Here is a 22400-nt window from a genome sequence, read left to right as displayed (position 1 = left end):
TGCTGCTTGGTCCAGCTGAATGTATACATGCATTAACCTGAGTCTGTCTCAGTCCTGCCTGTGCTTATGCAGTACCTTTCTCTGCCTGTAGATCCGCTGATTTGTTAACTCTTTTGTGTGGCACTAAGCAGCACGTGAGCAAGAAGAGCTTGTAGCCAAGAGCTTGGTATTTTGGCATCTGACCTTCTTGAGAAAGAGACTGGATTGTAAAAGACATTAAACTTGAACACAGTATAATGATAGAAATAGTTGAAATCCACTGATAACACGGGATGAAATTCACTAGTCTTCACCTGAGAAGATTGATCCATGCCAGAGAGCAGGGTCAGATCTCTCTCTCTCTCTCTTTTTTTTTTTTTTTTTTTTTTTTTTTTTAATCAGAACAGTAAGAATAGCAAGTTTGTGATTAAAAGTTCAGAAATATGTAATTATGAAGTACTGCAAGGAGCTGGCCTGACCTCATGTACCTGTGCAGGAACACCAAGGAGCCAGGTTCATTAAGGATGCGTAGGAAACTGCAGTACCTCCTCTGAGATCTTTACTAGAACCTGGTGGTTCACCTCAGAGCACCCATGTAACACCAGTGAGCTGCAGCCTCCTGTCACTGTTCTCACATGCTCTGGTTCTCTGCTTACTGGCCAAGGCCCTGCCTCTCCAAAGAACCTCTGGCAAATCATTAATACAAGAAGAATGCCCTACCAAAAATTGGTCCTTCGTATTTAAAGCATGTGCGCATATACCGGGGAAAGGAGAAAATCACAGGACTAATGAGCTATGATTAAGCTCAGAAATGATGGTTTCCTGTTCAAACACAGAGCTCTGTCTCTTCTTAGTACAACGACCTCATCCCCAGTTGTATCTATTAAAGACAATTACTGGGGGAGACAGATATGTGTAACCAGATGTGGAAATAATGGTCAGCACCATATGCAGTTTAAATTCTTTGGGCCTGAACAAGTTACATAAAATAAATTGTGTGTCTGTGTTTGTGCACTGTGGAGCAGCTGTCAATGGGGAAATCCCCTTAGCCTACTTTAATCCTACATTCCACAATCCCCAGGGATTAAACAAACGCACTAACATTATTTACTGTAATGCTCCCTCCCTGGGGGGCTTCAGTCCGTGAAATCCACTCCAGCATTTGCAAGTTCCAGTTGTGAAACAGGCTGTGCACATTCTATATTTGGTAGCTCACAAGTACTCTTTCAGTTGGGCCCAGAGTGATGAAAGGACAGGAGTCAGGAATTCAGCCCAAGCAAGACTCAAAGGGACCAGGCTCAGGCTTGGAGCTCATTTCTCACTATGCAGGTCTTGCACAGAAATTAAGGCATTGCAGTGACTGCTGAGAGGGGACAGTGATCACAGGACTGTACAAGACGGTTTCCTAGAATTAAAAATGCTGCCACAGTATGAGTCTTCCTAGCTATACTCTGGAAGTATGAAATGAGGCTTTAAACCCAGCTACACCAGTAGAGTCTCACATACCTCCTTGCCTTCCTTTTCCTATGATGAAATCTGTGTTCAAACTTGGGTGCAATCCCTGTGAAATTAGTGACAGGGATTCCACCGATCCAGATGCACAATCCTCACACTCTCAATAAGGCAATGACAGTGCAAACTGCACAACGCCATCCAACTCCTGTAACCATCTGGCTTCAGGTGATGGCCACAATGCCCAGCAATAACACAGACGAGATTCAGGCTCCCAAGGACCCTCTGACATACTTGCAAGGCCAGCTGATTGCTCCATCTCTTGCTTAAGCTTCCCATCCAAGTTTATTACAGCTTCTTCAAAGACAGTGAACATTACATTCTATATTAGGCTGTCCTTGCCTTGAATTCATATACAATTTAAATTCTTAAACTTGGGTGATTGTACCAACTCAGCACTAGTTTGAAGCACCACTGCCACAAATGAGCTGGCAAGGCAGAGCCCCAGGGAGCACCCTCTGAGGCAGCCACTGCTCTTAGTGTAAGGGATGGTTTGGCCCTTTGTCCTTCAAGCACAGCAAACAGTAAAACTTCAGAGGCAAAGGAGTTTCACGGAATAGCTGAGGCTGAACCTCTGGACGTCACCTAGTCCCACGCCCTGCTCAAGCAGGGTCACCTAAAGAAGGCTGCCCAGGGCTGTGTCTGGATGGCTTTTGAATTTCTCCAAGGATGGAGACTTCACAACCTGTTCTAGCATCAGTCCCGCTCACTTGGAAAACTGTTTCCTGACGTTCAAATGCAACCTCCTGTGCTTCAGTGTGTGCCCTTTGTCTCTTGTCCTGTTTGCTGCTGAAGGTTTTGTACTGACCTGATATCTCAGGCTGGCCTCTGAGTCTGGCTTTGTCACTGTAATCACCAGGCCTGTGCAGCTGTACCGTGTGGAATGCAAAGGCAATTCATCTCCATGAGGTTCAGAGAATTGCTTAGGTTGGAAAAGACCTTTCAGTCCAACATTAACCCAGCACTGTTAAGTCCACCACTAAGCCATGTCCCTAAGCAACACATCTTTTAAATCCCTTCAGGGAGGGTGACTCAACCACTTCCCTGGGCAGCCCTTTCCAAGGCTTGGCATCCTTTCGGTGAAGAAATTTTTCCTACTATCCAATCTAAGCCCTGCCTGGTGCAACTTGAGGCCATTTCCTCTTGTCCTATTGCTATATTAATCCAACACCTGACTCTGCTCCCATGGCACTGCATTTACAAACATATCGTTTCATCAGCTCAAATAGAATTTTTTTTCCAATTTACAGAAAGATCATCACAATAAAAGCTATACTCATGTTACTGCTCTTCATCCTGCAACAGCTTGCTTACTGCGGTGAACTTCATTCAGTGGTAAAGGCAAGAGTGTGCACAGATAAAGAGAACCCTGCACACAAATCTTCCAGGCCTATGCTCTGATACTCTTTTAATTTTATTTTTTTTCCCATATAGTTTACAGCCAGGAACATGAGAAAGTACCTGAGAGGGAGTCAGGGAGAAGAGCAGTGCTTCTGTGGGCAGCAGGCCCTGTGCTTCTGAGGTTAAACAGGCTGCGAAGAAGGGATTAGTAATCTCCCATCCATCCATTTTGCTCCTCCTTCCCTGCATAATTGCAGCTCATTTGAGACACGCTGCCTGGAGTGTCAGCTGGCATTTTCTGGGCTCCCCAGAAGCAGTAGCTGCCATTCAGCACTACTTTTTTTGTCCAAAATCTGTTTCACAGGTTCTCTCGGGAAGCTGAGCGCTGCTCTGCACTACACCAGCACGGCAGTGGGGGATTCCCACGCCCTCTCCTGGGTGCCCTTGGAGCTCATTCACAAAATCCTGCAGCTGTCATTCCCACTGGTACCCCTGGCTCCCAGAACAGCAGCAGCATTGCTGTGCTGGGCCCTCTATCCATCCTGGTCAGGCAGGAACACCCTGACCTGTCCAGTAATATCTAATTACAGATGGCAGTAGCAACCTTGGGGATCTGTGTAAGAGTTGCTACTCCTCTACCAAAGCAAAAATACAACTGGGTTCTTCAGAGGGGAGTTCACAACTGCTCCCCTCACGTTTCTGGAGAGGAGGACACCAGTAACTCTGCCTCTTGAACACAGAATAAGGAGTCTCACTCTGCCTTTCCTATAGTGCTATAAACAGAGTTTTCAAGGGGGAAAAATTTTCTTATTTCCTATCTCACTGTCATTTTTAAAATTACTGAATTCTGCAGCATTCAATGGATTACTATTCACAAACACGTACCTGCTCCTCTGGCAGAACAAATCGAGTAATTTCTGTTTCTGCTGGAGCCTTCGGCATGCAGACAAAAACATTTTTTATTCATCAGTGGTAAAAGGCTACAGCCATTTGACTTTAAACACAGACATGCTTCTGGGCTCTCTTCCAGGAAGTCTGTGTCACCCAGGCTTTAGATCGATATGTTTGTCTGCAAAGTCACCCTTTTGATCTGTAATTTTTCATTTTGACACAAGAAATGCCTTTTGGTCAAGCTTCAGCAGTCCATTATATTCCAGGCATAATAGAAATGGGAATCACATTGCTGTAGCCATGCGAAGATTTCCACAGTTCGGGGTTTATTTACTCATGGGTTAATTTACTCTCATATATTTGGGACTTAGACAATGCTGCAAATACTGTTCTCCTGCCTCATCTGAGCTCACTGCCTCCTGCTCAGTTTGGGGTGGTCTCATTGGACCTGGCAGCTTTATAAAACATTTTGTATGTTTAATTGTCCAACCTGCAGGAAATATCGTTGTGATTTCGGACTGAGGACGTGGAGCATCCTCCCAGCCTGGTCCTGTTGTTCACCGCACAAAGAGGGGTCTGGGTTGCTGGGACAGCCCCCCACAATGGGAGGGGAACTGTGCCCGGCTCATGGCCCAGCTGGCTCAGCCTGGTCACCCCTGGCACACCACGCTCTGTTTGCACAACTTAGCACAGGCCTTTTCTTTCCAAGGTCAAGGTTTCAGGGCTTGGGTGGCTGGTTTTTTTTTCCTCTTTCCCCCTTCCCCTTGCCTTTTTTTTTTTTTTTTTTTTTTTTTTTTTTTTTTTTTTTTTTTTTTTTTTTTTTTTAAGGTGCCAGCCATCCCATGGAAGGATAACCCAAAAAGCAGGAGAGGTGGGAAACCAATCCAACACATTAATGGGAGAAGCAGGTCTGCTCAGGCTTTGGGACAATCCCCATGCCTGGCTCCACACAGCAAGGTCCGAGCAAGGCTTTCCAATGATCTCACTGCTATTTCTGACCCAGACACAGCTCCTGCCCTGTACCCAACACACTGGTTTTTTGGTTGCTGAAGTTTGACCCAAGGGAAGATGCAACAGACACTCTGGAGAGTTGCACAGCGCTAAAAATGTTATTGTAATCCAAACAAACCCCATTATTTTTAATCCCCATTCATATCTTACCTTTCAAAAGCAAACATTTTCTGTCAGTCTCTCAAAAATACATAAAATACATAACTCAGAAATACTGCTAAAATTGAAAGTTTACAAGAAATACTCTTAAAATGGATTCATTTTTGCACTTATTTTAAAGCAGTCAGGAAAATGTCTGGATTCTGAATAACTGGTTTGTCAAGCCAGAGAGGTCAGGGAATTCTATATTTAAATGTGGCAAATATTTCCAGCAGTAACATATCTTTTAAGTACATTAATTGCAATATGTTTTTATTAGGTAATTAAAAGGGGCCTCATTTTAATCCTCATTTAATAGCTTCTCATATCATAGAGGTATTGTATTCAGAGGGAGGTAGTTCAGTATTTTCTGGAGAAAAAAAATCAAAGACCTTAAAGCAACACAGAAGGGCCACCTAAAAAATTTTATGTTTTCAGTCAGGACTTAATGTCCAAAATAAACAAGTCTTTCCTCAACCCAGCAAAAAAACCCCAAGCCAAACCCATCTGCAGCACAGCTATGATCAGATCATAAATGTCTTGATTAAAGTTCATTGGCTGGCACTTCAGGACTTTAGCTATTAATTAAAGCCAAAATCAAATTTATTGCCTGAGTGAGTAAGAAGAGGGGGCGGGAATTTGGGAGGTGAGCAAACACATGACCTGCCCTGAAGACAACAACAAGGGCAGGATGGCACACACAGAACTGCCTGTTCCTGAACAGAAAGGATCTGGTTGCCTTGTTCCAGGTGTGTTGTTCCAGAAGTGAAGATGCCCAACAGCAATCCTGGGACAAGGCTGTCCCTGGGAATTCAGCACGGAGCCTGTGAAGGGCCTACCTCACAGACACCTGGGAGCTAGAAGGGAATATTCCAGTTCTGCAGAGACTGAAGTTAAGCAACTGGTGAGCTGCCTGGATGTGTTATGGCCACAGAGAACAGCGATGCCAGAGCTTTATTAAAATACCTGGTTCACAGTCCTGGGTTCGTGGCACACGTTTGGGCAGGACCCAACTGCTCGAGTTTATAGGATGGGAAACCTGCTTCAGGAAGAACCTCAGTTTCACAACTGGTTTCGACCAGAAACAAATCCACAGAATTCTGAAAATCTCTGCAAAAGCTGCAAGATGGCTTTTGATCCAGTAGAAACATTTTGGTTTGACATTCCACTGTGAAATGATGTAGGGGAAAAAAAAATCAAAATAGGGTGGTTCAAAGCTGGAACTTTCATCCTCAAAAGCCTCCAACAAAGGTGATGGAATTTTGACAGCACTCTATTTTGCAAGTAAAATAGTGTCTGCATTTTTCTAAACAGGTTCTAAACTGTATTTCCTGTTTTTATATCAAAACGTACTACGGCTTGTTTTGTGGCTTGCTAATAACATCCTGCACAACCATTTTGTACAGACCTCCCCAAACACCTCATGCACACACACTTCCAGCCCCTGCTGAGAAAGGCAAACAGCCTCCTGCCCAGTCAGGTCCAGGCCAAGTGTGGCACAGGAAACAGCAAAACCAGATTTTTCTTAAGCATCAAAGGAAGCAGCAAGTTGTTTGGAAGAGGTTTCTCTGCTCTGTCCAGATATTGCTGATTTTGCAATTCAATGACTCTACTCTTTACATATTTTAAGCTGTCTGAAAGCAGCAATAACCAAAGTGATGTAATACAGAGGCAGCAGAAATGCCCTCACACGTGTGTCAAGCTTCACACAGGCTGAAAGATCAAGAACCAAGTAACCGGGGTTTTAAATTCTGGTGTAAATGGTACAATCTCACAGAAAGGGCGGTCAGACATGGGAACACGCTGAGAAGTGGTGGAATTGCCATCTCTGAAAGGGTTAAAGGACATGGATGTGGCAGTTGAGGACATGGTTTGGCAGTGAACATGGCAGCGCTGAGTTAATGGCTGGGCTCGAAGATCTTACAGGGTTTGTCCAGCCTTACCAATTGTATTATTTTAACTGCACTAAGCGCTTGCTTGTTCCAGGATTTGGCCTGTCTATCTGCGAGAAGTACATCAAACCCAGCACCTACAGAGAAAGCACCAGTAAGAGGATTCCTCACACCCGAGCGCACCCAACACTTCCCCTGCAGCATGACATCGCAAACACCTGCTTTGCTTTAGCTGTGATTCACCCAGTTCAGTCAGGACACGGGTCCTGAGGCAAAATGCCGAGAAGTGTCCTCTGCGAGGGGGTTTCAGGACGCGGGTCGCTGGCGGGGCCACCGGGGCCGGGGCTCCGGGGGATGCTCACCCACGAGCTGCACGCTTTCACCCGCGGGCTCCCAACCCGTTCTGCGGCACAGGCACGCGGGACTCGGGGACACCCGGCCAGCCGAAGTTCCTCCGTGATACGCAGCTTCCCCGCGGGGCTCGGGGCTGGATCTCTGACACTGATAACAAAAATAAGCCGCAAACGAGGCGGCGTCCGCGGCCTCCCCGCGGCGGGACTGCCAGCGCACCGCGCTGCCTCGGCAGGCACGGACGGGGTTCGAACCCGCGATCTTCGGTTTACGAGACCGACGCCTTACCACTTGGCCACCGCGCCCGACGGGCTGGCTGCACCCGTGCGCCGCCAGTGGAAGGCAGCGAGCGGCGCGGGCTGGCCGGGCCGGGCCGGGAGTGAACGGGACGGCGCGGCACGGGACGGGACAGCACGGGACAGCCCGGGCCGGGAGGGCGGCCGGGGGCGGTGGCATCGGGGCGGGACGGAACGGGGCGGGGCGGCTGCGCCGTGCGGGGGCTCCCGCGGGCACGTGCGGACGCGGGGCGGAGCGCCGGGAGCGGGAGCGCGGCGAGCCCTGCCCCGCCTGCAGAGCTCGGCATCCCCTGCCCCGCGTCCCCGCTGCGGCGCTCCTCGGAAAGCCCTTCCCGCTGCCGCCACACCCGCCGTGTCCCCGCTGTCCCCGAGCTCCGCTGCTCCGACGCCGCGGAATCCCCGGTGAAGCTTTGCTTTCCTTCCTCCCGCTGTTTCTCGCGGCAGGGGAACGCGGCGCATCTCTGCGAAATCACAGGGCTGCCCTCAGGAAACAAACGGCAGCTGCTGGGAAGGAGAGAAGTCCTGCCAAGCTCACACCTCGAGCGCTGTCTCTCGGCAGCATTCCGGCACCTGCTCCCGGTTTGGGCCGGGGAGGATCCCCCGGGGCAGGAGCCGGCCCTGCCCGCTCACGCCCGGCGGCACATCTCCCGGGGCACGGCACACCGGGGCACATCTCCCGGGGCACGGCACACCGGGGCACGGCACACCGGGGCACGGCACGGCGCAGTTCAGTCCGGCACTGCCACCCGCTGCCTCCCGTCTCCCCGAGAGCCAAACAGCGGCGTTTCCGCCCCTTCCCTTGGGACAGTATCAGGCAGTCTATATTTCCTGATATTCAAACTGAATTTTCACGTTTTACTTCAAACCCATTATGTTCTGTTTACACAGTCAAATCATAATAGCATAAATCATAAATACAATACTGCATTATTAATATTTCCTCCTCCTTGTGTTTCCAGCGACCAAATATTTAGTCTTATGGCTAACACTTGGTTAAAACCCAAGAAATGAATCAGCTCCCATTTTTATCACCACTAGCTGTAGGGCAGGAGGGAAGAATTTGAAGGTTGTGGTTTTGAGCCATTATTTAGCTTTGCATTGAAATTTTTCATCCTGGTTTCCAGTTTTGAACTGATGTTGGGCAGCAGAAAGTAATCTGGTATTTTTTTACATACTCCTCCTGTAAACTACAAGCCAAACCAAACAAACAAAAAGAAAAAAAAATCCAGGCACAGTTAGAACCAATCTGACATAGTAGAATCACTATTTCTACTTTATGCTATGAATTTGTAACCAGGCCCCACTCTCTGCTGGGTCAGATCCGAGTTACACAACCTTTACTGCAGAGATGCATCCTGCATTTACAATGTGCTCCTTGCTCAAATAAACCGACCACATGAGGCCTGATCAACTCATTCCAGAGGGAAGCAATTGCTTTCCCGAGGGTCCCATTTTTAGATCTTCATATAAATACTGCACTGAATCTATCCAAAATGTGAGGTTTACTTTTTGAAGCTACAGTCATTTGGAAGTCAGCATCCCAGCGATATTCAGAGCCTGAAAACAGCAGGGTGGCAAGAGCTGCTGGGGTTGCAGAACTCTCAGATGTTTTTCAGCCACGTCCTGCACCCTCTGTGGCCCTGGACTTTGCATTTCAGGCAGCAAGTGTTGAACCACATCCCTGTGCACAGGACAGCCCTGGCAAGCCTCCTCCTCCTTCCCCAGCTCTGGCAGAGTGATGGGAAGAACCCACCAGTGCTCTGTTGCAGGGAAGATCTGCTGTACCCATGGCCCAGCCTTGCTGCTGCCTGGAATGGGGCCACTGAAAGGGGGCTTCAGGGCTGCACCTTTAATCCAGATTTACACAGTATTTCCAAGAATGAAAGCAAACCACCCTGCTGCTGCTTTTCTTCAGGGCATCCCCCTGTTCATTGCTGTGCACAGCCAGAGCTAAAGGACAAGCTTGGTCAGGGTTTAGTTAGGGGTTATTTCTCTCTCACGTGGGCCAAGGCTAACCAGAGGATTGAAGGGTTGAGAGCATCCCTGCTGGTGACTGATCAGGTTTTAAATAAAAACCTGAGCACGTTAAGAAAAGCAGCAGGGTGGCCAAGAGAGACAGTGTTCCACAAAGACAACCAACAACTCTCTCCAGTACAACAGGGAGAGAGCAAGCACAGCCTTTCAGCAGATGAGCTCTATTACCTCGCTTGGTGCCACAGCCCAGCTCCTGTCTTTTCAGCAACAGTTGGTACTTGAGTTATAACCCCTGTTACACACTATCACATAAAAAAAAAAAAAAACCTGCATCATCCTTCTGCTAAGGCATAAAGGTCTCACTGTGACAGAAAATCAGATTTAAGCACCATGCCAGAGTACATGCTGACATACTATCATTGCAAAGTCGTTTTAAAATTACCATTAACCCAAATAGTTATGGTTATACATCTGGGACAGTCTTCAATTTACTGGTCATATGCTCTAGCCTTTATTTGCATCCAAAAAGCTCTAAGTTCGAATTTCACCCTGAGTTATGCAAGCTAGGAGAGTCCCTGCTGCATTGCGTGTGTCAAAAGACATTCAGAGTGGAGTGACACATCCCAGATCCCAGTCTGCCATCAGAGAGAGATTCAGGACAACGTTGAAACATGGGCCATCACAAACAGTGAACAGAGCAAGGGAAAACATCAAAGTCAGGGCTTTGAGACTGCTATGCTGAAGAAAACGTGTCAGCCAAGACAACCTGAGCAAATCAGAGCCTACTGCCAGACTACAGGAGCTGGCTGATGTACACCCCTTGGTGCTCCCCTGAGATGTATTTCCTCTTTGTAACAGTTCTCCTTGTCACTCCCCAAGTTCTCAGTAGTCAGAACTGCAACCTATTTCCTACTCTGCTCCTACCCTGTTTAGCTTCTGTCTGCTTCCAAATTCACTTTTTCCCCCAAACGATCAGAGCAAGGCAACAATCTCTTCTCAGGAGTTCTGGGTTTTAAATCCTGGTTATAAAATGACCGAAGAGTCTTGCATCTCCCCAGCCCAGTAAGAATAGCATAATTTGCAAGAAACTATTACAGACTTTTTGATTCCTGGTGTTGATGATTGCTGCCCCCAGAGTAACACGTGATTTGCTTTCCCACCATGTCTTTCTCACGTACCAGTGAGTAACTACTCTGCAAGTAGGTCAGTAGTACAGCACATTAGACTGAGCTGCTGAGATTTGGGAACAAAACAATTCTCTGTCTCTCTGGTGAAGTGGTTTAGCATATACAGTAGGGATTTTTCTTTGAGTCTGCTGTTATGAATCTGAATATCCAACATTTCATTGCTGGGAGGAATCTGGGAATGGGGAAGCCTGAGAAGATAACACACAGGTACGTTGCTCCATGGATTATTCGTACAGTAATAAAGCTTTGCTCTGATTCTCCAAATATCTATACCCACTGTGAGAAGAGCTACCTAACAGCCCCATGGGATGATACTCTGAAAGACATATGCCCGGTTTAGAGACTACCGTCAGTCAAATGAAAGCTGTTTGGTATAGTATGATCACTTGAAGACCATCAAAATGTTTTTGAAAGAAAAAAATTTGCCCTGCAAGGCTTGAACTGATTAGTGAAGTCTTTTCATAATTCCCTTTCCTCTTCTGCCTTTCTCTAAGCCCAGCTGGAGTCAGAGATCTTACCACCATAAACTATGCTTTGTATTTTAAATAATAAGCCACAAGCTTGGTTCCCTGGCTTTACACCCTTGCTGTCTTTCACACAGATGCAAAATGGTTACATTTTGTTAGCCCAAGGACACGAGGTGACAATGGAGATGCAGGCTGGGGATGGGAGCAGCAGCTTTTCAGGAGACGAACTTCAAACCCACTAAACCCCCTGTGGAAACACATCCCTGAACCACCTGCACCCCGTGGCTATGTCAGGCTGGGCTTTGCTGACATTCCCAGTCCAGCCCCGATGGTTTCATGTGAGATGCTGCTGGGCTGGTAGGACAGGGCAGGGAACTGCGCTGGGCTGCTTGAGGGGACATCTCACCCTGGAGTGCCCCCAATCCGTGACAGAAAGGCTCCATTTTTCCCAAGGAAAGAGCATGCAGCATTTCTCTAGGCTGACAGTGTCTGCCTCTCTGTCAGCAGCATTTTCGCTGAGCATTGGACCCCTCTGTTGGGCAATGTGCCCACAGACACCAACCCAGCACCGGCTGCCCGAGGGGACCTGCCCATGGCACACGCCCCTCACTCCACACAAATCTTGCAAAAAGCAGCCTGGAACCCAAGCTGCTCCTCACTTGTTATTCTTTAGAGTCCAGCAGTTAAAATAAAGCCCAGAGAAGAGGCCAGCATGTCTGCTGGCTCAAACTGGAGATTAAAACAAAAATTTACCTCAGAGTGTCGGTCGAGCGGGCCCTGGGTGTGCCCTCCACCGTCACACCTCACACAGAGCCTGTTCCGCCAGCCACGGGGACGTGGTGAGTCCTGGCCTGAGCCCACATCACTGAGGGGCTCCTCTGGTCTGCACAGCAGGCACCTGTGAGAGGCCCCAGCTCCCAGGCACAGCCAGAGGCGTCCAGCACTGTCCTGGGCCCTCACGGACAAAGCCTGCAGGGCTGCTCCCAGCATGGCCCCTCCAGGTACACCCAGGAGCCTCGGCCTCTCCCAGGGGCCACCATGGCAGAGTTTTCCCTCAGGACTCCCCTGGGGAAGCTGCTGCCTTCGGTTTAAGTGTGAAACTCCCCTCAGCACATGCCCTGGGGCGGTCACTGCTGGCCAAGCCAGGTCAGAGTGCCCCAGCACCAGATCCCCACAGGACACAGCACCAGGCTGTGCCCGCTCCACAAACAGCTCACCACTCCTCGAGGAAGGAGCCACACACGTGCTCACTAACTACATGGGCCAGTAAATAATTATATTTAAGTCACATTAAGAAGCTGGAGCCAAAAATCTACAAACAGCTCCCAGCTGGAGTTCCCATCAGTAGAGAAGGGCAGCACTGTGGGTGGAGAGATTAATGGGTTGGTCCTGTGAAGCTTCGGCTTGGAAATTTAACACAACTGTGGATGTCAGGTAAAGCGTGTGTTGAGCAAACTCCTTCCCTAGTGCCATATGCATAACTTATGCAAAGTTAACAAAGCTGGTGTTTGGGCACGTGAGAACGGAATTGGGCAATCCTTTTTTAAATGAAGCACAGAAATGGAGGTGGACCAGGGAGGAAGGAAAGGAAGGACATTGAATCAGTCACCCACCACAGAAAACGTTTTAGTCATGCAGGGAAAGAAAATAATTTATTTACATATCTGATTGTACATTACAGCTACCTGAAGGATCCACAGAAGCAAGGACAACTTTATTGTCCCCAAAAAGCATTTCAAGAAAATTCAGAGAAAATAGTGTAATGGCACATTGCAGTAGTACTGACATCACTTCACTGATGTTATAAATTACAGAATGAGATTAAAGATAGTCATATGCCACTTTTGCTGGCTGCTTTTTTTCAGTAACAATAGAGCAAGTGAACTTTGCTCATTTTCATACCAAGCAGCCTTTGAAATAAAAAATAAAACCACCTCCTTACTTCTAAGGCAGCTTTATATTCTGTGAAATGGGTGTCAAATTCAGTAAAAAAAATTCTGCTCTGTGAGAGTGGAACATGTTCTTTTATAGATAAAAACTTTGGTTTTTTGGAAGATTTAGGGGATATTGATGATTTTTTCCTTCAGACTTACCACAGTTTATCATCTCACTGTGTCTGGAGGCTGGTGAGTGGAGTATTGATAAACAACAAGGTGTGAGAGAAGGAACAATTTGAGGATCTCATCAGATGAGCAGGGTCAACACTCCAGAAATGAAACCACCAGCTCAAGAAGAGGCTGGAGGAAGGGAAGGACACTCCTAGGACCAGGTCCCTGGTTGCCAGTTACAGATGTCCAGGCTCACAATGCATTTACACAGCTTCCCAAGTGCTGCGGGAGAGTGCTGTGCTACAAACCCCATGGGAAGGAGTTTATTCAGCATTTGCCAAAATGTGAAGAGGAAGACACCCAATCTCTCACATCTGCAAGAAGATCTCCAGTCATGCAGATCCAGGGTCTGTCCTCAGGAAACGCTGCCACAGAAGCCAGGGAGGAAAGAGAAGGAGTAACTAAAGCATTTTAGGCACTCTAAGATGGAGAGTCTATGAATTGATAATGCTATTTCTCTTTCCACTTCAATGGGCAAAGTAAATCACTTGCCTGATCCCACAAAAATAGTCCCAGAATGGAAGTTAACCTGAAATGGGCAATGTGTTCAAATGAGGTTTTGGACTGGTGCCTGTTTCAAGTATAAAAGGAAGCAAATTGGCTTTAATGGAAATAAAAACTATAATCACCAAATCAGGAATGTAACATTTAATTGTTTTATTATTTTGAATTAACTGAAGCCAACAAGTGGATAGAATTGGTCTCATAGCAATACTAAAACAATAAATCTGCAGAGTGTGTGTGACATTGCCTTAAAAGAGACCAACCATCAGACACAACATTCCTAAAAGACCACAAAGAACTGCTAATTATGTTAAATTTCATTTGCTACGTAATTTAGATCATGACCTAGTGCTTCTAAAAAAACCCGTACAAAATGAGTATTTTTTACATCTCAGAGGCACATGAATACAAATCTGATCTATTTTATATATACACATGTACATTACAAGAAACCAGATGATTAAAGAACTGTATATAAAAAGTGTCCAAAACCAGATGATAAAATGTGAAAATAAAATGTATCCTCACAACAGAGAAGTAAAAGGCACAAGTACTAAAATATGTAACCATGCAAAAAATGTGACTAGTTTGTGCAACAGAGAAAAACAAATGGCTCTCACAACTGATTTTACAGTAATTCTCAAAATGTCTCAGTATTTAAATATATATCAGTGCAACATTTACTGCCCTGTAGTGTACTGAAGTGTTCACATGATGCTAAACTCTTGGTTCTCCTTCTGATGTCCTTTCTTCAAAGCCATAATAATTTAGCTATGGATAAGGTTGTAAATAAAACAGGGCTGATGCTGTGGAGTGTAAGATCATCACTGGGAGGAGGAGTGTCTGCAGCCCCCCTTACCATCTGCACAGACCTGTTCCCCAGAACAGTCACCTGCCACCCTCACTGGGGCTCTGAGGGGTTTCCAGGGCGTCACTGTGCCCAGACCAGTGACAGCAAAGCTGACAGCTCAGGTGTAACAGCTGCTCCATTCACAGCACCTCCATTCCAGGGCTAGGTGTCCAAATTACACTGCAGAAGCCCACGTTTGTTAATGTTTCCATTAGGTTTAAAGTTTAAGTAAAAACGAATCTCCCTAACAGTATGTTTGACCAGGTACTACTCTGGCAGTTGATCAAAAGCCCCAGACTGAAGGCAGCAAGCTGAAACCCGGAGTGCAGAGAACACCAGGAGCCCTGTCAGCTGGCTCCACACTGTGGCAAGCTATGGTAGTGTGGCCCTGCCTGCAGATTTTGCCTTCAGATCCCCCAGGGCTGCTGCTGTGACCTCTGTGACGTGCTGGCCATGCTGAGCTGCACGCCTGAGCTTTCCAGTGTGTCAGTACAGCACACAGTGAGACACCTGCACAGAACTGAGGCACATCCCAGGGATCCCTCACCTGGATCACCTTCAGGTTTACTCACCCTATGCTTGTATACCACGAGAATCGGCTACAACGCTCTGTCATGTATATGGAACACAACGAGTTTTCACAACCACAAAAAAGGCAAGGACAGGAGTGGCCCGGTATAAAGACAGGACTGAAATTCTTGCCTGGGTAGCTAAAGTCACACTGAAGCCAAGAATATTGGATTTGTCCCTCCCATCTGCTCAAAGAGCTGCCCCAAGGCACACATACACCTGACAGTGGCTGGGAACAAGACCAAGAGTGTAAATGTCAACAGAACACTGAGGAAGAGTCCCAGAAAGAAACAACTCTCTTGCACATTGGAGCAAGTCCCAGTGCGTTATGCAGAATGACAGGATTCAGACCCAACACCAACTGCAATCCTCAGCAAACTCTAAAGGTACGTGCAGAGTTCCATTAACTAGAAACCCATGCATGATTTGACAGCAAACTGCTCCTAGGATCAATATTTTTAATTCAAAAATACTGAGATGCAAAGGAACAAAATGTCAGAACTGTGGAACTATGTCCTTTAAAACCAACCAGCTGTGTTACAACACCTGTCATGATTTCTTGACAATGTTTCTTGAGCAACAAATGACTTGACAAGAATACGAGCATTGCTACTTACACCAGGAACTGCTCAGTTAAAGTCTGAGTCAAGTTTTCACTTAAATCAGTATAAGCCAAGCCACTGATTTGGCAAGTGTTTGATCAGCTGCTACTTCCTTCCTTCCTTGGAAAAAAATCCCTCAGACCACACCATACAGTATTTGTTTTAAGAGAAAACCACTGTATATTCACTGCCATTAAAGGATGTAAAAAAAGCATTCTTTTATTTGTAAATTCTAGTTCTTAAGACTCATCACAGGTCACGGGCACTATGATGCACAGACCACTGAGCAGTGCCTCGTGCAGCAGCCCACAGTGTGCGTTTATGTATCAGCTTCCAAGCCCTCATTTACAAACCAGATTAGGGAGCTTAAATACTGTTGGTCTAGATCCTCTCTGGAGAGCAGTGCAGTCCTACCAAAGTAAATGGAGCATTGCTGCACTCAGACAGCAAAATATTTGTTGATACACATCTTTGAGAATTAATAATGCTGTGTTCAACTCCCCACAGAGCTGGCTGAGAAATATCTGAATTTTTCCCAAAGACCATGAAAGGAAACTTGGCAATAAAAGTGCATTATATGCTGGGTTGGTTTTTTGTTTGTTTGTTTGGGTTGTTTTTTTTTTTTTTAAACTTCCAAAATATTTGCATATTAAAAATAACTTAAAAATAGATGGGATGGTTAACGTTCATCAATGTTGCACTTCAAGACAAATTCTCAATCAGCTTCAGTCTTAAATAGAAGCTATTAAAAAAGCTGAAAAGTCATCTTTTGGTGTCAAAGCAGTTTTGACAGCATTTGAATCAGCATCATTCTGAAACCAGAACTAGGCAGCAGCTGAAGACTGAAACCTGGAGGGAAGCAGCCAATACCAGAAAAATCTTGAGACTACATTTCAGGTAACCTTTAAGTGCAAGTTTTGAAAGAGGTAATTTTTCTGCAGTACCTTGTGTGGGACTAGCCTGACCAAGGACAGCTTCTAGCCAAAACCCAGTCTTTTTTTTTTTTTTTTTTTTTTTTTTTCCCACTGTCCAGAAATACCTGTAGTGGTTTGCAACAGGTTTGACCAGAACATCATTTAGCTTTTCAGAATCTAAGGTCATATGAACCAAGGAACAGATGAAGATACAGTACCTGGGATTGTGTTTGCATCCCCAAGGGTTAAATAGAACCATGGGTTTGACACAGGAGTGTTTACCGCATTTGTGTATTGCTAGAAGGAGATGATACCTCACTTCTTTGTCTGAAGTGATTTACCCAGGGAAGAGAGGCCCTCGTTCCACCAACAGTAACACTGACAGAGGCAGGCTGTACTTTCTTGGGCAGCCTGAGAACACAAAGGATATCCACAGCAAAGAAGGAAGAAATTTATCAGAGAACAGACAGCAACGTTAGTGTCTCCCTATTTGCAACATTGCCTGTCTGTTCTGCCAGTGTCTGTCTGGCACTTGATCAAAAATAGGCACTCTCTGCAACACTGATATCAGATTACTCTTTTCCCTGCCCCAGTGAACCATCAAGTGATCCTTTATTACCAAATGACCTGCATGTCATAAAACACGATGACTTCTTTTCTGGGATAAAAGAGTTCTCCAAGGCTTGAGCTGCAAGACAAGTTAGTCTAAAATCTGTAGTTACTCAGTCTAAAAATGCAATTGCTAATTGGTATTTTTAGAGGTGAATACCTTAGGGGAAAATATATCTGCCAGTGAAATGCCTCTCCCAACCTCCAACTCACATTATTTGTCAAACATAGCAAGTATCTGGATATGATTTCCACAGTAACAGACGGCAGTACGACATCAAGGGCCCCACAGGAGCAGAAGGATACTTCCTTTACACAATAAAACACAACTACCAACACCACCAACATGGTGGTAAGACATCTCTTCAAATGCAAACACTGGAGCAAGGAAGAGCTTCTAAATACTAACACAGCTGGGTACAGAGCTGAACAAGAAGTCCTGCAGGTTTTAAGAAATTTCCACTGCTGGGTACCCGTGCCTAGAATATCACTTTTGGGATATTAGCCAGATTCACTGACTAATTGTCACTGCATTGTCACTACTAGTGACTATTCACCTCCTGCATATAATTCTCTGCACAAAAACTAGGCTATCACTACAGTCATGTCTTCTGTTCAAGTCCATGGGCTTTGCTTTCAGTGAAACAGTCATCAACATTTGCTGATGTTACACCCAAATGGGAATGGGCTTTAGATCACTGAAATTTTGAAGCCAAGTCCAGTTTACTTAAAAATAATTAGGGGAAAACATTGTCACCAGCCTAAGCTGCAACAGCTTCACTCTTACTGAAATCCACTGCATGAGAGCAGGACAGCAGCACTGCCCCAAAGAGTCAGCGCCAGAAGCAGGGCTTGCTGGATCAGCTGGCCCTGCTTGTCACAGCACGTTTGCAAGAGCTCCCTGACAGTGTGGAAGAGTTCTCTGTGGCCTACAAGAAGAGTAAAGCCCCTGGCACTACCCACAGACAGCACCAGGCAGAGGGAAAAGCCATCAGTGAAGTGCAAGTGAGCAGCCCTGCAGGCAGGAAGCACTGGCTGAACTGCTCCCCTCCCACCTTCTGGGTGGCTCATCCAGAAGAAGCAGCGGGTGGGAAAGGTGGATGTGTGGGGTTTCCATGGGGTTCCACTACTTCTACACAAACAGAAGCTGCTGCAGTGTTACATCTCACACCATTTCCAGGTGGCAAAGGAGTGGTCTTTAAATCCTTTCCTCCATATTACCCCAGAGCCTCAGGAACCCAGCCCTGTGACATCCCTGTGTGAACCAGACTGTCCCATTTCTCCCAGGGCACTGCAGACCTTTGTGAACTGGGATGTTGTGACCCTCAGTCATTCCCCTGGTCTCTCTCTCTTTCCACTTACTTTACACCTGCCTACGCAGATACATAGAAACAAACTGTTTTTATTTTCTTGCCTTCAAGAAAGCCTGATTTCAGTATGTCCCCTGCCTCCTATCACTCCAGTAACACGTCACTGAAGGCAAGAGCACAGAGATTGCAGGGAAGAAAAATATATTTACATCCATAACTGAATACAGTTTTATGTATTCAAATTCAGGAAAAATGCATCACGTATACACACCAAGATACATCAAGAGAATACTAGGGGCAAGACACTGCCAACAGCTAGAAATACACAGAAAAGCACAATCATTGCTACTGTAACATTCTTCTGGGGAGTGTATTCAATAGAGGAAACATCTCTATGCACTGGGGAAAGCCAGACACTCTGGCCAATTTTTCTGTGCCAGTTGGTGTGAATCAAAAGTGTGAAACTTTTACTTTTAATAAAAGTGCATGGAATAAAATTTGTTTTTAGCATTCAACTACCCAAACAATTCCGTAAGCTCCTTATATAAGCTACATTTTTAATTAAAAACATCCTAGCCCTACAGTATAGATCCAGCTCTGGAGAACACAGGCACATGTTGAAGTCATCCCTATTTAAGGCAGCATTTAAGCAAACGCTCAACTTTAAAGCTTAATGTTCTGTCCCACTGACACCCATGAGCAGATGCAGCACACACTTGAAGTTAAGCACCTCCACAAGCGCTCATCTAAATCGAGATGTGTTCCCTGCTCAGAGCTTTAGATATACACATGTGTGCTCAGTCTGGACTGGCAAGTCCTGCAAGATGAAGCTCTTTTTCTTTTTCCTGCCCGCTAGATAAAAGCCGCTCTGTATGAGACTGTCCTCCACTGCTGTGCCAGGAACCAGCTCTGCACAGCCTGCCCAAAAAATGCCATTCTCAAACAAGTGCAGCTGTCTGGGGTGGGAAAGCAACTCAGCATGTCATGTTCAGGGCTGGTCCTCCTCCCCCTCAAGTGATATATTTCATGCAAATTTGTTGTTGTTGTTGTCTTTGTTCTGTTTTGGGGTTGTTTTTTTTTTTTGGTATGAAGTGGAACATGTTCCTTCAGTGAAAACTTTAAAATCAGGGTGAGGGGAAGGGGCAGAATCCCAGAATTCATCTTAATGGCCCATGATATACCCCTGAAAATAGGGGAACAGATTTGAAAAGCTCTTTGCCTCAGTGCTACAGGGACCCAGGCATAAAAAACACACATGCACACACACTAGAGAGCAGGCTCAGAGCATCCCAAAGCAGGCTCCAAAGTGATCTTACATCAAAAACACTTCGTGCTGACAGTGGCAAACAAGTGGATGGTGATTTTACATATATAGCAAAAATTATGCAATATCTTCCTTTTCTTCCCATTTACTTTGCGTCTTTTCCCAAAGTGGTGTTTTTTTTTTTTTTTTTTTTTTTTTTTTTTTTTTTTTTTAATCTGACATGTGGTTTAAGTACTAAAACTAAATCAAATAGGAAATTACACAGTCAGCACCAGTCAGGAACTGAACCTGGGTATGTCAATTGGTCTGTGGTACCCAAATTCCTGGAAGAACGAAGAAAACAATTCTTGCTCCTTAAGTTAGGGCCACATCCATATGTTTCCATTGTCTTTTTTTACCTTTACAACTAGAGGTAGAGTCATTTTGTCCAGTATCTAAAACAGCATGATCCAGTTATATTGTTATTACATTAATATACAGTATCCATCTCATCACAGGTATTGAAAGTGCATGGAAAAAGTCTAACCAAGCCAATTCAGTGACAAATAACAGTGTACCAAACATCATATAAACACACCCGCGCATCCACACTCACACCTAGTGTGTATATATATTTATAGATTCATTTACAGTATCAGAGTGCTGCTTAGATCCAGTGGCATGTGCAGAAATATCAGGCAGTCGCTGCTTTTCCTTCTCTAATTCTCTTCAATTCTTTATTTCCAAGATAGACGGATTATGGTCCAGGATTGCCAAAATTATCTTGTCCATATACTGTCGCAATCTGTAATTTATCTCTTCCTGTTCCTTGAGGGCTTCCATGAGCTAAAACACAACATTTCCACGTTACTCCTGAAATATTCTCAGTAATTTATGTAACAGCCTGAAATTGAGACAGGTGAGAAACCAGTGCCTGCTCAGGATCACCAGCTCCTTTTGTGACAGATTTTCTAACTCAAGCTCCTCCCTGTATCTGTAGTAGAAACAATTCTGTACGTTACAGATCTTTGCTATCAAAGTGAAGTGTCATCTCCAGGGATCTTCTGGCAGGTCATTTGAAACAAGTTCCCCATCTAACATGCCAATGGATCAACTGCTTCATCTCAGACCAAGAGCCTCATGGTACTCAATTTTTTCCATTACTACTGAAATCTAAAGGTGTTTGCATGAAAGGCTGCTGAACAGAACAAGAATTTCAGTGTTTTGTGTCACGAAAAATATGTGTTTCCTCTGGATCATGTGCATACTCTCTCTCAAAAAAAACCCAAACAGCCACAACATACTCCACAAGAACAACTCACTTGCTATTCAGTGTTCTATGCATCTGTTTCACCAGATTTTTGGGCTGTAAAGTGTTCTATGCATGTGTTTCTAAATGCATGTGTTTCACCAGATTTTTGGGCTGTAAAGAACCCCTCAACCCCTCCAAAGATGAAGACTGCTTTGCTTTTTATCTCTGAATGTTTAATGCCAAACTGACAAAGCTGCCAAGGTGTGTCAGAGCCCCAGATTCTCCTAAAGCTCATGTTATTCGCCTGTCCATTTTCGTAAGACTTCACAGAAGTCCCACTCTGAATCTTACCTTTGTTCTGATCATACAGGAAAAATGGCACAATGGGAACCGTTTGTGCAGGTCTGTGAGGTTTTGCTGAGCCTGGGCCCAGCTTTCAGGCACTCTCCTCCTTTAAAGAGGGAGTGCTGGATACTCCTCACATGAGCCAGAGCCACGAGATTGAGAAGGACAAGTCAGATTTTTCTTGACAATAGCAAAAGCCAGTTTGCTTTTACCTAGTTAGAGATCAACAAGTAAACAGCCTTTCTTCACAGTGCTCTGGTTCAGCAAGAAATTAAGTTCTCAAGTATACAATTCAAGGGCCTTCACTTCAAGGGCCTGCTCAGGAGCTAAGGCTGACAAGTCAGTCCAGTACAGGCTGGGTAAAAAGGACTTTTCTGTCTCACGACTTTTCTTGATGAAGAAATGGGAAGTTCTGTCTGAAGAGATAGAGCATCAAGGACAAACAATTCCTTTGATCTCCTTCACCACTAACCTGTCTTCTTCCCTGGGAGCTCTCATGCATACATTGGCCTGATCTCACAACCTGTCCTGGAGCTCAGAGGAAGCTACACCAGCTGGACTCAGCCCACATACAGATGGGTCTCCCAAAATATCTCTCAAAGCATTGCCAAGTTATTATTTGCACACAAGTTACTTTCTCCAAGAATTCAGCTCTGCTACAGAGAATATACAGCTCAAATATATATCTAAGTGAGAGCTTGTTACTGAACTTAGAACTACATCTAGAACAGAAAGTAAAAATTAAAGTAACTACCAATGGCCATTTCTGTATGAAATAAATGTCATACTCTCACATTACTCTGCAAGATACAAGATGTTAGAACTGTAGAACAGTTCACTGAGGTTTTAATAATTCCATTTTTTTGAGAGAGAAAAATGGGAGAGTTATAATATAAGGATACCAAAACAGTGTTAGATTTAAGGTAATCTTCTAACACCCTTGAACTCCTAGCAAAGCAGAATTTTCTGTTGTTCATTTGTCAACTTCAGATAGTTCAACCTTGACAGTTTAAAATTACTTTGAAAATTCCATATTCTTGGATGTAGTACCCAA

At 45.3% G+C, this 22400-nt stretch overlaps 1 protein-coding gene and 1 non-coding gene across 7 annotated transcripts in view; both read right to left on the bottom strand.

Moving 5' to 3' along the window:
* Nucleotides 1-7348: 7348 nt before the first annotated feature.
* TRNAT-CGU (transfer RNA threonine (anticodon CGU)) lies at nucleotides 7349-7420 on the bottom strand. Its single transcript has one exon. It is a non-coding gene; the product is annotated as a tRNA-Thr (tRNA).
* Nucleotides 7421-12674: 5254 nt separating this feature from the next.
* RAB11FIP4 (RAB11 family interacting protein 4) overlaps nucleotides 12675-22400 on the bottom strand; it is a 119089-nt gene continuing 109363 nt past the window's right edge. For all 6 annotated transcript variants that reach the window (XM_040081534.2, XM_040081535.2, XM_040081540.2 and 3 more), the window contains one exon: nucleotides 12675-20595. In XM_040081534.2, coding sequence (XP_039937468.1) covers nucleotides 20479-20595 — 117 coding nt within the window. In that variant the 3' untranslated portion in view covers nucleotides 12675-20478. The remainder of the gene's footprint in view (nucleotides 20596-22400) is intronic.

This window comes from Hirundo rustica, chromosome 18 (assembly GCF_015227805.2).
Source record: "Hirundo rustica isolate bHirRus1 chromosome 18, bHirRus1.pri.v3, whole genome shotgun sequence".
NCBI classification, from domain to species: Eukaryota; Metazoa; Chordata; class Aves; order Passeriformes; family Hirundinidae; genus Hirundo; species Hirundo rustica.
The sequence above is the reverse complement of the archived record's forward strand: the minus strand, read 5'-3'. Positions and strand labels throughout refer to the sequence as shown.